We start from the raw sequence: 12,723 nt of genomic DNA, 5'->3' as shown, positions 1-12,723 counted from the left end.
ATGAGGAACTACTATACCTTAGAGATATCACTAAGCAGATAACTCCACCTGTGCCCTCCCTTGTCCTTCTTTCCTTTGTTACCCAGCATGCACCTCAGTTCCCCCTCCCCACTACTCCACCCTCTCTCTCTCTCACACACAAAACACACACACACACACACACACACACACACACACACACGCACGCACACACTCTCACTCTTAATGCTGCAATCCTCCTTATGAAACGGATGCTCTTCTGTCAGCAACAGAACTAAGCTGGAAAGAGACAGAGCCAGAGAAACATATGTCCTCTTGCAGTCCATAGAAATTAGTGATTTGTATTCTTTCAAGCCCTGCACCCTGCTATGCCGTTGGTTCCGTGTGTGGAAGCTGTCACTTTCCAGTGCTGAAGTAGCAACTTCATCTCTTCTCATCCTTGAAGACAGCAGATTTTTCCACAACCAGGTTGTCTCTGACAACACTCCAGACAGCACTTTAGAGAAAACAGTAGTCCAATGGCAGCAGACAGGCCTTTTTAGGGATCACCACTTACAGAGTCTTACCAAGACACCCAGTAGCTTTATTTTGTTTGGGATGAAGCCTCTATCAGAGCCGTATTTCAGTCTACCTGATTCAGCTGCTGCTTGTATGATGCATGTTGGATGAATCTCTTACTCTGCTCCTCGGCTAAGAGAAAGCTCTCCATCTCGATCTGAGGAACAAACTTGGATTGTGTGCGTGGCTCCAGCACAACCACTGGTGAATGCGCACGCAGTGTCCCAGGAGCCGCTCTGTGGTGCAGGTGGAGAGGGGAGGTGGGCGGAGGCCCGGGGCGTCAGCTCACGCAGGGTTGTAGAGGAGGATTGGAGTACTGGACATCGCTTACATGGAGGGCCATGTCTATGAGCACTTTGCCAATGGCAAGCACGACAGCTACCAGATCGACTACCGCCTCTTTGTGGGCGACACAGAGCCAGCCAGATTGCAGCTGTCGCCTCGCGACCCTGAGCACCAGGGGCCATTTGGCCACAACACATCTCATGGGCATGAGACTGCAGCTCAGCGCTACAGCGCCACGCGCATCCAGGCTGGCTACGAACCAGAGAGGTGAGACTCCTACGGTTTCAAAGGAGTGCTGATCAGCAAAATTAACCGTTTGCATCACTAGGTTAACGTTAGTGTCACTAAACAAGTTCATTAGGAGTGGACTTTATTTTTCTTTTGGATTGTGTACTTTTAAACTGTTGCACAGACTGGGTTGGGTTCTCAGTGATGTGCAATTTTAGCCCAATTCCATATTGTTGGTCTGAGAAGAACACATTCCTTTCGGGGATTATCATCACATAAAATAGACCTATAAATTTAGTCTCTACAGAGAAATACAGTCATGTCATAGTATAAAAAAAATGTCCTAATGTGTAAATAGTGATGTTTACTCATTAATAATGTCCAGCACTACTCAAATATAACTGCTTGCCTTCTTTGCCCATCATATTAACATTCCCATGTCAGCAGAGTAAAAAGGACCATAAATCTGATTAAGGATTATATTATCAAAGACCGATATAATCTGTGTTGTAGAACAGATATGAAAACATTTTGTCATAGCAATGCTCAAAAGCATCACATTCCATTTGTTTTACAGACCCATATCTCTGTACATTTCAATTTACAGAATGGACTAAATTAACTTCCAGGTGTTTAAAGCTCAGTTGGGGGCTGTGTCAGATCCTTTGTGAATAACATAATAAAGTTGAGTATTGGGCAGCCTGACCACGGCTTCAAAACGATTGTGTAGATTTGCTACATCACCAGTCCTCCTTTTATAAGCAAGATGATTAATTCAACCCAAGTCAAAAACATTTTTGTCTCATCCAAACGGAAATTTCACACCTGAACTGGGCTGGCCAGCTAATAGCGTGGACAGTAAAACAAAGGCGCATCGCCCGTCTGTTCTCTCTCACTTCACATCCAAATCCAACTGAAACGCACTATCAGTATTTCAGTTCCATGCCGGAGCTGAGAGACGTGAGCGCCCTTAAAATGTCCCGTCGTCATCCACCACGTTGAGAGGATGAGAGTTTTCTCAAACTGAGCAGGTCGAGTCTTTAAAATGTGTAAACTCCAACTGTGATTCTGGGTGATTTAGCTAAGGGCTAGACTTTCGCTTGACTTTGAGAGATGCCACAGAGGCTAGTCTGTAACGGTCGCAGATGAAGACCAGCTGTGTTCCTTGACGTCGTTTTTTGTTGTCTGAAGTACGCGACGCTATCGTCTTGTGAGTAACCCGAGAAGCGGGATTTTCATTCACATTCACTAAGAATAAAGCATCATTGTTCAGTCTTGGAAGTATATCACACTAAATCCGTGTGTACTACTTGAGTACGATAATGACGGTTATTGTTTGCATGCTGCGAATGCGAGACATCGGCTCTCCCGAATAAAAGGATAGCACGTCGAAATGGAGAAAGGGCAAAGCGTAACGAATAGAAATAGCTTTAGCATCCTCGGCCAACACCCACTGGATAAATATTTCGATCCGCGGATCAGTAAAACGCTTACGTTTTAACTCTGTTTACATGAGGGCACAGACAGAATAGCCTTCCTTTAGCGTACATCTTCTGATGTGACTTGTATTTGCTAGGTTGTTAGTATAATGTATTTTTAGTATCAGCTATTTCTTTATTAATTATTTGTATAACACACTTGTAAGGTTACAATCCCACTAAAATAAGGCTTTGATGTTTTTATAGTATTCATAAATTTAAAAAAGAAAATTAGTTTCTTTTAGGTGTGTGTGTGTTGTGGGTAGAAGGGGGCATAATATCTTAAATGAGGCAGCAATTAGCTCAATAAAATCCCATGAATCTCTCTCTGTCTCTCTCTTTCTGTGTGTGTGTGTGTGTGTGTGTGTGTGTGTGTGTGTGTGTGTGTGTGTGTGTGTGTTTGCAGTATGGCTGACTACCTGATCAGTGGGGGTACAGGCTATGTGCCTGAAGATGGGCTCACTGCCCAGCAGCTTTTTGCTATAGGAGATGGTCTCACATACAAGTAAGTCTTTGTGACTCATTCCACATCACATCACTGTGGTCAAAGAGCCAACTGGAGCTCACTGCCATGGTGCAAGGATATTCAAGCACGTTTTATGTTTTGAACACAAAATTGTACTTTTCAGAGACTGTTTTTGTTCATTTTGTGGATCATGGATCACAATGACTTAAATAGCCTAAAGAAGCAGCATTTGCAAGCTGTCCAGACCTGTGTAAGAGAGACATGCTATGTCATATCGGGTAGAGTTGTGTGTAAACAGCCTAGATTTTTTTGTAGACAGGCTCTTCTTTGGACATCTGTCCAGGAGAGGGCTCTGAGCACTATGGTAACCTTCAGACTGTATCCATAGAAACAAAGCAGTTAATGGTTCAAGCCTAAGGGGGGGGGGGGGAAACAGAATTGGAGATCATGACCTCTCTTGTTCTGCTTTTCAAGTAGGGCAGTGCAAATAGCTTTCTTTGATGATGTTATCAAAGATGTGAAGATGTATCCCTAGGCACTATCTAGCTGAGCAGTGGTCTCTGTCTCACTCTGTCACTAGGCCGCCATCTTTAATCTCTGTAATGGAGGCTTTATCTGCATTATATCCCACATTAGAGGACACTCTCAACTGTGGCCTTATGATTGTCGTACTGCTGGGATGCTCTCTCTCTCACACACGGATGTTCGCATACGCTGCTCTATTCTGTTTACAGTTAGGCTTCCTTTGGCTGCCTCTCTGTCTCCCGTGTCCTCTCAAGCAGTGGTGGGACAGTAATGCCACTTTAATGGATAGGCTGTGACATGACGCATGCTTAAGAACATTAACAGGACATCATTGGACAACATACTCTTAGGTAGATTAACTTATTCCATACTCCAGAATATGCGCTCAACTCTGCACCTCAAGCAGGTATGTTCAATTCATGCTACTGGGACATGAAGTTTGAAGTTGAAATTGACCTCACATGTATGCACACAAAGTGTCCGAGCTTCTGCTAGTCGCAGGTGGCTATGGGAGCAATCATCAGTCATGTCTCCTCGTTCTATCAGCATGGGTGTGTGGAGCTCCCCACGGTCATTTGGTATATGATGCACTAACTGATATGAGAATGTGAGAGTGTAGCATGTATGTCTCAGTGAACTAATTGGTATATATTTTTTTATTTGGCTTGTTTTTCTTTGTTTGTTTGTTCTGTGGTCTTTGATTCAGTGATTTTCTGATCCTGCCTGGCTTCATTGACTTTACCTCAGATGAAGTGGTGAGTACTTTTGCAAAATGCACCAAAACAGCTCAGCAGGTTTCCTGACATGCCTCATAAGGGCTTACCAGTGTGTGTGTTTCAGTAAATGCAGCACATCTAGTAATGATTTAGTGGAGGGGGCGGGATCTTCCTAATTAATTAGTGAGCTGGCGGTCTCCTCTACCTTCAGTGAGATGGTGGAGCTGAGTCAGTTGCCATGTAGTGCGAACACGACTACAACAGAGGGTGGAGTGTGGCATAGTGGAAGAGAGGGATGAAGGAGTGCAAATAAGATGTGCAAAATAGGTGGTGTTGGCATCCCAGGTGCATAGGGCGTGTTGTCACAGGCAGAGAGGCTGAGGGGTGTGTGTGTGTATGACAGTGAGGGAGGAGCGAACCAAAATTCCCGTGTGTAATGGATATGGGATAGTATATATTGTGGTATTTAAATTTGGTGTTACATTTTGTGTGTGTGTGCTGGAATGTGGGAGAGAACGTAGGATGTTTTTGTCTGTCTTACCACAGGGAGGTTAAACTGATGCCCTGCTTATAAAAACAGCAATATTTGTGCTTTGAATGAGCACATCCAAGTCACTTGAAGTCAAATTAATAATGGGACAGAGATGTGTGCATATGTGAAAGCTGTCCAAAGTAACACCCCAAACTGTTCTTATCTTTGTGCAATGCATAGTCTGTATGAAAATACAAGCATGAACATAAACAAAGATACTTGTTCTGTAAAACATTGGTTCCTTTCTGTTACCATTTGCGTCTGTCATTCAGGATCTGACCTCTGCTCTGACCCGGAAGATAACCCTGAAGACGCCGCTTATTTCCTCTCCCATGGATACTGTGACTGAATCCTCCATGGCCATCGCTATGGCTGTGAGTATCCCCCACACACTCAAAACCATGAAGTCCTGTTGCTTTTCCATTTAGCTTTCTGTGATTTTGTATTACAGCTCATGGGCGGTATTGGGATCATCCATCACAATTGCACCCCAGAGTTCCAAGCAAATGAAGTCCGGAAAGTTAAGGTGTCAAACTTTCAGTGAATTGTCTTAATAGGAATATAATGAACAACACGTTGAACATGCAGATTTACACACAAGCTTCCCTGAGGCCTCTCATCAGCAGAGCAATGTATGGTGTCATGGTAGAAATTCGAGCAGGGCTTCATCACGGATCCGGTGGTGATGAGTCCACAGCACACGGTCGGAGATGTGTTTGAGGCCAAGGTGCGACACGGCTTCTCTGGAATCCCTGTCACCGAAACCGGCAAGATGGGCAGCAAGCTTGTGGGAATCGTGACGTCACGAGACATTGACTTCCTCTCAGAGAAGGACTATGACCGGCTGTTGGAGGAGGTTTGTGATTCATCTTTGATTGTACATACAATATAAAAAAGGTTTTTAAAACACAAATGAATCACATATGACATACAATGCTTAAAAATATAGGTGGAATAGAACTATCATGTAATTGTGATATTTCTGTAAGTGTCAATGTGTGAAAGAGGGCAATATATGTATACACATTTTTTATTTATATATATATATATATAAAAACACACACACACTTATATATATATAAATATATAAATAAAAAATGTGTCTATATATATATATATATGTGTGTGTGTGTATAAAATCACATTTTTTAAACACATCTTTTTGTGATTTATTGTGATATTTGCCAGGCAATGACAAAGAGGGAAGATTTAGTGGTTGCACCAGCAGGTGTTACACTCAAAGAGGCCAATGACATCCTGCAGCGCAGCAAAAAAGGTCTGATTCTTCATCTTTTCAGCTTGAGAGGTGAAACTGCTTCTAAAGGACTTTGAAAGGTTATTTTCACTTCTCCACTTCTTCTCTGAGTAACGGGTCGGTCGTGGGGATGCTTGTTGATTGCAGGTAAACTGCCCATTGTGAACGACAGTGATGAGCTGGTGGCTATAATTGCTCGCACTGATCTGAAGAAGAACAGAGACTACCCTCTGGCCTCTAAAGACTCCCGCAAACAGCTGCTGTGTGGCGCTGCCATCGGGACCCGTGAGGATGACAAGTACCGGCTGGACCTGCTCGTGCAGGCAGGAGTGGACGTGGTGGTGCTGGTAGGTCTTAAGGTCCTAAAGGGAGTGGGATTAGGCTCCATCCTGAGTATGGTGCCTGAATCAAATGACAAACTATTTTTGCTATGAGGCTGTGTAACACAGGACTGTGATTGGACATAGTGAATTTGGTCTGAAGGCTATGTCTATTGTTTTAGGACTCATCTCAGGGAAACTCAGTGTTTCAGATCAGCATGATTAACTACATTAAACAGAAGTATCCTGAGCTCCAGGTGGTGGGGGGGAATGGTGAGTCACAATTCTCACATTTGCTTGTTCTGTAAACTGAGAGGGTTGAGGTAGGTAAGAATTGATGGTGTTTGGTTCTTTTCATTTGTTGCTGTGTTCACTTTCATCCTTCTTCTCTCTTGCTCTGTCTCTGTGTATGTCTGTGTAGTAGTGACAGCTGCTCAGACGAAGAATTTGATTGATGCTGGTGTGGATGCTCTTAGAGTGGGGATGGGTTGTGGCTCCATCTGCATCACACAGGAAGGTGTGTGTGTGTGTGTGTGTATGTTTGCGTGTGAGAACTAATTATACACTTAATACTTCTATTTGTATAATGTTTTGCTTTCAAAATTCAATATTATGCAATATGAGAGATACAGTATGAAACTGTGTGTGTGTTCTGCCCACAGTGATGGCATGTGGGAGACCCCAGGGCACCTCGGTGTATAAGGTCGCGGAGTATGCCCGTCGTTTCGGAGTGCCCGTCATTGCTGATGGTGGCATTCAGACAGTGGGCCATGTCGTAAAGGCTCTCGCTCTGGGAGCGTCCACGGGTCTCTGCCCTGACAAGCCTCCTCACCTGAACTTTAATGTTTCTGAGAGATACATATACAGTTTAGCCATGCCTGCCCAGTCAGTCCTGTAATGTTAATGGTCTCCTGCTTGTGCATTTTCCTCTTGTGCTTGTGTGTCTTTGTCACTACTGCCCTCGACCTGTGCTGCACTCCTTGTTCTGTGCTGCACTGCCCCCAGTGATGATGGGCTCCCTGCTGGCTGCCACCACCGAAGCCCCTGGTGAGTACTTCTTCTCAGATGGTGTGCGGCTCAAGAAGTACCGTGGCATGGGTTCCTTGGATGCCATGGAAAAGAACAGCGGCAGCCAGAAGCGCTACTTCAGGTAGCCTGCTCACATACACTCAGATCACTCTAAAATACACCCAGACACAGTGAAGTGCTTATAAATATGCCCTCCAAGCATCTGAACATATATGTGTGTGTGAGTGTGTGTTACAGTGAGGGCGATAAGGTGAAGGTAGCTCAGGGAGTGTCTGGCTCCGTTCAGGACAAAGGCTCCATCCATAAGTTTGTCCCATACCTCATTGCTGGAATTCAACATGGCTGCCAGGATATTGGTGCGAAGAGCCTGTCCATCCTGCGGTAAGAGCATGAATCAGCATAATCTCATTACAGGACTATTCAGAGGTCCATGCTCATGTGTTTATGCATGTGTGTTGATGAGGTGCTGGGTGTATCTGACAATTTGTGTGTGATATGTTTTCTATACCAGTACCTGTAAGGTGCTGTTAGTAGTAGCTTGTATTGTGCTGATACTCAGTAGTAGTAATAATGATTATATTGTGCTGATACTGTGTAGTAGTAGTACTGCTTGTGTTGTGCTGGTACTCAATAGTTGTAGCAGTGCTTATATTGTGTTGATACTCAGTAGTAGTAATACATATATTGTGCTGATACTTATGCTTATATGCTTATATTTTGCTGAATAGTTGTGCCATTCTCAGTAGAAAAAATCCAGAAAAATATAACAGATTAATATGAGCAGTGAAGTTATATGAGCAGTGATTGACAGACACCACATGTTGCATGTAAGGCAACCACACTGTAAACTATTATGGCCTGCAACATTTAAAATGATCACCTTTGAAGATCTTTTCTTTTAAGGTAGATGTTCATTTTATGTACTTGTGTATGTATTCTGAGAGCTGATATTTTTATGTAATGTATAAAAATTACATGTGTTATTAGTTCTGGGATATAGGGGTAGCTATGAAATGTACTATGAAGAGCTGGGGTTTTATTGTTTTTTGTGTGTGTGTGTGTGTGTGTGTGTGTGTGTGTGTGTGTGTGTGTGTGTGTGTGTGTGTGTGTGTGTGTGTGTGTGTCTAATGCCCTTTTCTATGTTGAGTGTAGCTCTATGATGTACTCTGGAGAGCTGAAGTTTGAGAAGAGGACCATGTCTGCTCAGGTGGAGGGGGGTGTTCATGACCTGCACTCGTAAGTCTTTGTCCTCTCTGCTCACTAAACTCCTCCTAACAAATCCATCATGCTCAGTGACTGGAAAATAACCTGTGTGTGTCTGTTCTCACGGTTTACATGCACAGTGTTATGAATAATAATACACAGTAATCCTCCTGCTGAGTCCTGCTGACTCTTGCTGATCTCCACAGAATCTGACATGGACATGATGCTGACAATTAATTTGTTAATAATTAATTCAGAAACGTTGAAGGTTTCTAATCAGCAACAGGGGAATTGTGTATGTATTTGCTGTTCTCTCTTAGCAACTAAGCTTTTCATTAAGTCAGGTACTGTCTCCCATAATGCATCAAGGTCAAGGTTCTAAGATGTTCACCTCTGAGTAGCTTTTTATTGTCTATCATCTGACAGTGTGACTTAACACAGATTGGGAGTAAAACAGACCACTGCAGTTACATCCTATAGGTGTTTTGCCCATATTAGGAACTCCAGGGTCTAAAGGGTTTTTCTCTATGAAAGAAATAATGGTATTTTCAAAAACTGCCTCTATTACACCATGTGATAAATAAAAATGTTTAATATTTGACATTTTGTCCTACATACTTTCTTCTTGCAAATGTCACTAGATTCCTTGAATTGAGAGCTCATTAGTAGCTGAATAGTAAAATATTGCTATATAGAAACTAAAGTACTGCACAATAAAATGGCATCACATTATTTGTTTGTGTTGAACATATCATTTCCCTCTGTGGTCTGTTGAAGGACGGTCAGAGGAGGAGCATATTAAAAGGGGTGAAATCCACTTCCAGTCTGGTCATGTTGAGCAGTGTAATTTGAGTTCAGGTCAGCTTCTCAGGCTTGTCAAAGCAAGATATGAACAGAAGAAAATGACCTGTCATGTGTCAGATTAAGTAAGTCATCTAACTGCATTGTAGCGTACAGTATAGCTCAAGCAAACCAATTTACAACAGATAACTGACATCTGCTAGCTAAGTTGTAGCTCGCCTAACAAAAAGCAAATTTGAAACACCTAAATAGAAAATGTGAAAAACTACAATAACAGGATAGTTTGCTAGTTTTGTGATGTCAGTTCAATGTTATCTTATCTGTAGCAAATTCCGTTTTTCAACTCTTTCACAACATAATTAAATTGATCCAGTGACAATTGGGAGAAAATTGTAAATGGGACCAAATGCATTGAATACAGGAAGTGTTTGTGTACTCCACAGAAAGACCGAGCCGGTTTTCAAAAACATTGAAAAAGGCCATAAAACCCCTGCAAAAAACAAAACAAAAGTAAAATCTCAGTGATGTTTCCACAGTTTGTCTCCAGTACCACATTCAAATGGATCATTCCTACACCCTTTACCTTTTAGCTTTTAGCTCTCAGTCAAACACTACCTTTTCCTACATACGTCTGGAATTGTAGACTTTCCATGTGAAATTGTCCTCTTCTCCTCTTTTTTATGCACTCATCATAGATATTCTTTTGTGCAATGTAAGTACTCTCTCCACGTATTTGTGCCTCTGTTGTAAACAGTGGTGGAGGGGTTTGTACTGGGTATTTAGTGAGATGTAGGATTTAGGGAAGGATAAGTTTAATTTTTCTCCTATGGGGCCCATCACTTCCTGTGTTGTCTTGTGATATTCCCTTCACCTATTCCACCTTATAACCCCTTTTATCTGTATTCGGTGTTCATGCTTTTAGAGGGTTGGCTTGGGCAAAAATACTTACACTGAACAGGCTCTGTTAACAATTTGACATTAACTTTCCCCTTTTATAATTGGAGGAGTGGAGACATATACCATAATGTGTCCTATTGCTATTAAAGATAGCAGTGTCATGGAGGCTTCCTTAAAACATGCTTTAAAATGGCAGTTGTTTCCTTCTGAATCACAACTGCATATTTGCTCTTCTTTTCCTGCATATTAACATATTCTCATTCTCATTCTCTCTCTCTCTCTCTCTCTCTCTCTCTCTCTCTCTCTCTCTCTCTCTCTCTCTCTCTCTCTTAGTTATGAGAAGCGACTATACTGAGAGTGGCAACAGAAGCCAAGCAAGAGTGCTCCCAAATGTTCTGACCCCAGCTGTGACCAATTAAAAACATCATCACGTGCTCCCTCGAACACTCCTCTCCTCCTTCCCAACAGTGACCCTCCTCCGAGGAAAGGCTGATGTGCTGTTGCTCTTCAGGTAGGACCTGCAGTGAAGTCCAACTGCCCTAACACAGAATGTACTGTGCACTTCCTGCTTCTGCTGTGTGAAACTGTATTTAGCTGTTTTCTCTGTGTATGACAATCCTCCAATGTCCTTTGTGGGTGGTAATCCTAATTTAAATTACCAAGATGTTTACGTGACACAATATGTGATATTACCCTCCATACCGTTGGATACACTGTAACCAAATGTCTTGTAGAACACCTTATCTGTGGGGTCATTAGCAATAAGCTCTAATACTGTGACCTGGTGGCACTAAGAGGTGGCATCCTGAACACAGTGAGATTTATGGCAGTGGGAACTCTCCTGAAGCAGGGCAGGTGGGCTGCTGAGACGCTTCAGCTTGCCAGCTACGGGGCCAGAACCTTAGCCTTAATATCAGGGATTCTTTCCACCTGCATGCCTTACAAGTTAAAGCAGAGCGTGGTATTAACACTACACTACACTACATGGATGCTCTCTGATGTCATTTTAGCATTTTGTTCAAACATTGTGGTCAGTACACATACAGCCTTGATCAATAGAAATACTGATACTATCTTAAGATGTAATGTGTCAAGCGCAACATTACCGCTACTGCTGCAATTTATTCATTAGTGATGGAAACCAGTAGCTTTCTTGTTGTTAGCTTTCATTAAACTTTTCAGTGAATTTGACCTGAGTAGAGCATCACCTGGCTTGCTTATGGGGAGCATTGTGGCATAATGCTGTAATGCTCTTACACTGGTTGCAGGCCACATGACCTTTTCTGGGAGAGCACCCTTGCCTATTTATTTGGTTAATGCAGTGAAGTAAACAGGGTTAGTTAAAATGAACTGAAATGGAGTAAAAATGAAGATGTTTGTTTTGTATACTTGCTAACAGTAATAGCAAGAATGCTACTTTGCAGAGAATGTGTATGCCATAGTGAATATTAGACTCATTATTTAACAGCAAAAATATAATGTATGGATATGGCTCTTTTATTGGTGTTGATATGAGTGACTATTCTTTTGCTATTGCTTGAATCATTTTTTGAGCTCAGTGGAATGTATACCGTGGGTTTACAGTGGGTTTACTAGCCATATTTTTCCCAGAATTTGTACAAAGTCTTTTGGACAAGAGAAACTGGTAAAAGAAATCTATTTTATTATAGTGCTTTATTTTGTTTAATGTTCATGCATCCTTGATAATATTCTTCTGTAAAGGAGGTTATTGCAGAGAAAAACTAAAGATTTCATTTAGAATTTCTTCAGGTGAAAGAATAGTTATTGGCCTGCTGTTTTAGCAGAGGGCACACAATGGTCTCTAAGCATCTCAAATAATTAAATCTCTGTGCTCTGGCTACGTAAAGTGCAGATAAAGCTAAAGACTGACATTTTAGTGTGTATAATCAGGGATAATGAAGACTGTTATGACTTATCTGTATGTCAGGCTTTGGCTGCTCATGTTCTGCACGATTACTTCCTACTTATCCTGATACACAGAATTAAATCCCAATAAATTTGTGCATGCAATCATCTGGTGCAATAGATTTGCATTAATAAAGATGGTTATGATATAAAAGTCAGTTGTGTGTCATTGATTTTTCTTTGCATATTTGCACCAATAGAGGGCAGTATAAACTATGAAAATTAGACAGCCCTGCAACAGCATTCCAATAAAGGGGATTGGTCAAAAAGATTTGATGGAATGGATCAGAAACAATTGGATAGCAAAGATGAGGGTTTTTTTGTTAAGTTTATTTGTCATTAATTTATACATCCAAATAATTCCTTGACTTCCTTATTTAATTTCCTTATCGACTCATGTTGCGTCTAACTCTACCCAGTACATTAGGAAGTAGTGCAAAATCTTGGAATGAATGAATGAAAGCCAGGACAGAGGAGAAAATGTTTTCATACATTTGCCCATACAGCTGCATAGGGAAGAAATAC

The 12,723-nt window shown here is 41.9% G+C and overlaps 1 protein-coding gene across 4 annotated transcripts; it reads left to right on the top strand.

Annotated features, from left to right (window-relative positions):
* Positions 1-447: 447 nt before the first annotated feature.
* On the top strand, positions 448-12,356 carry LOC113577173 (inosine-5'-monophosphate dehydrogenase 1a). 4 transcript variants are annotated; one of them, XM_035525662.1, is made up of 15 exons: positions 1,867-2,260; positions 2,935-3,033; positions 4,226-4,274; positions 5,040-5,141; positions 5,219-5,293; positions 5,417-5,623; positions 5,956-6,043; positions 6,170-6,369; positions 6,525-6,615; positions 6,764-6,859; positions 7,005-7,148; positions 7,348-7,492; positions 7,609-7,752; positions 8,524-8,607; positions 10,606-12,356. In XM_035525662.1, the coding sequence occupies exons 2-15, from the start codon at positions 2,936-2,938 to the stop codon at positions 10,625-10,627; spliced, it is 1,545 nt and encodes a 514-aa protein (XP_035381555.1). In that variant the 5' UTR covers positions 1,867-2,260; position 2,935; the 3' UTR covers positions 10,628-12,356. The 4 variants fall into 4 exon arrangements, with proteins under 4 accessions (XP_035381558.1, XP_035381555.1, XP_035381557.1 ...); XM_035525665.1 differs by lacking the exons at positions 1,867-2,260; positions 2,935-3,033 and adding an exon at positions 448-1,089; XM_035525664.1 differs by lacking the exon at positions 2,935-3,033 and having other exon boundaries at positions 1,868-2,260; positions 4,267-4,274.
* Positions 12,357-12,723: the final 367 nt, after the last annotated feature.

This window comes from Electrophorus electricus, chromosome 4, assembly GCF_013358815.1.
Source record: "Electrophorus electricus isolate fEleEle1 chromosome 4, fEleEle1.pri, whole genome shotgun sequence".
Taxonomy (NCBI): domain Eukaryota; kingdom Metazoa; phylum Chordata; class Actinopteri; order Gymnotiformes; family Gymnotidae; genus Electrophorus; species Electrophorus electricus.
The sequence above is the reverse complement of the archived record's forward strand: the minus strand, read 5'-3'. Positions and strand labels throughout refer to the sequence as shown.

Coding starts and splice junctions, on each gene's coding strand:
- LOC113577173 (XM_035525665.1), top strand. CDS start 869: ATGGAGGGCCATGTCTATGAGCACTTTGCCAATGGCAAGCACGACAGC. Junction 5,294..5,416: donor ATGAAGTCCGGAAAGTTAAG/GTGTCAAACTTT, acceptor GTGTCATGGTAG/AAATTCGAGCAGGGCTTCAT. Junction 6,044..6,169: donor CCTGCAGCGCAGCAAAAAAG/GTCTGATTCTTC, acceptor TGTTGATTGCAG/GTAAACTGCCCATTGTGAAC.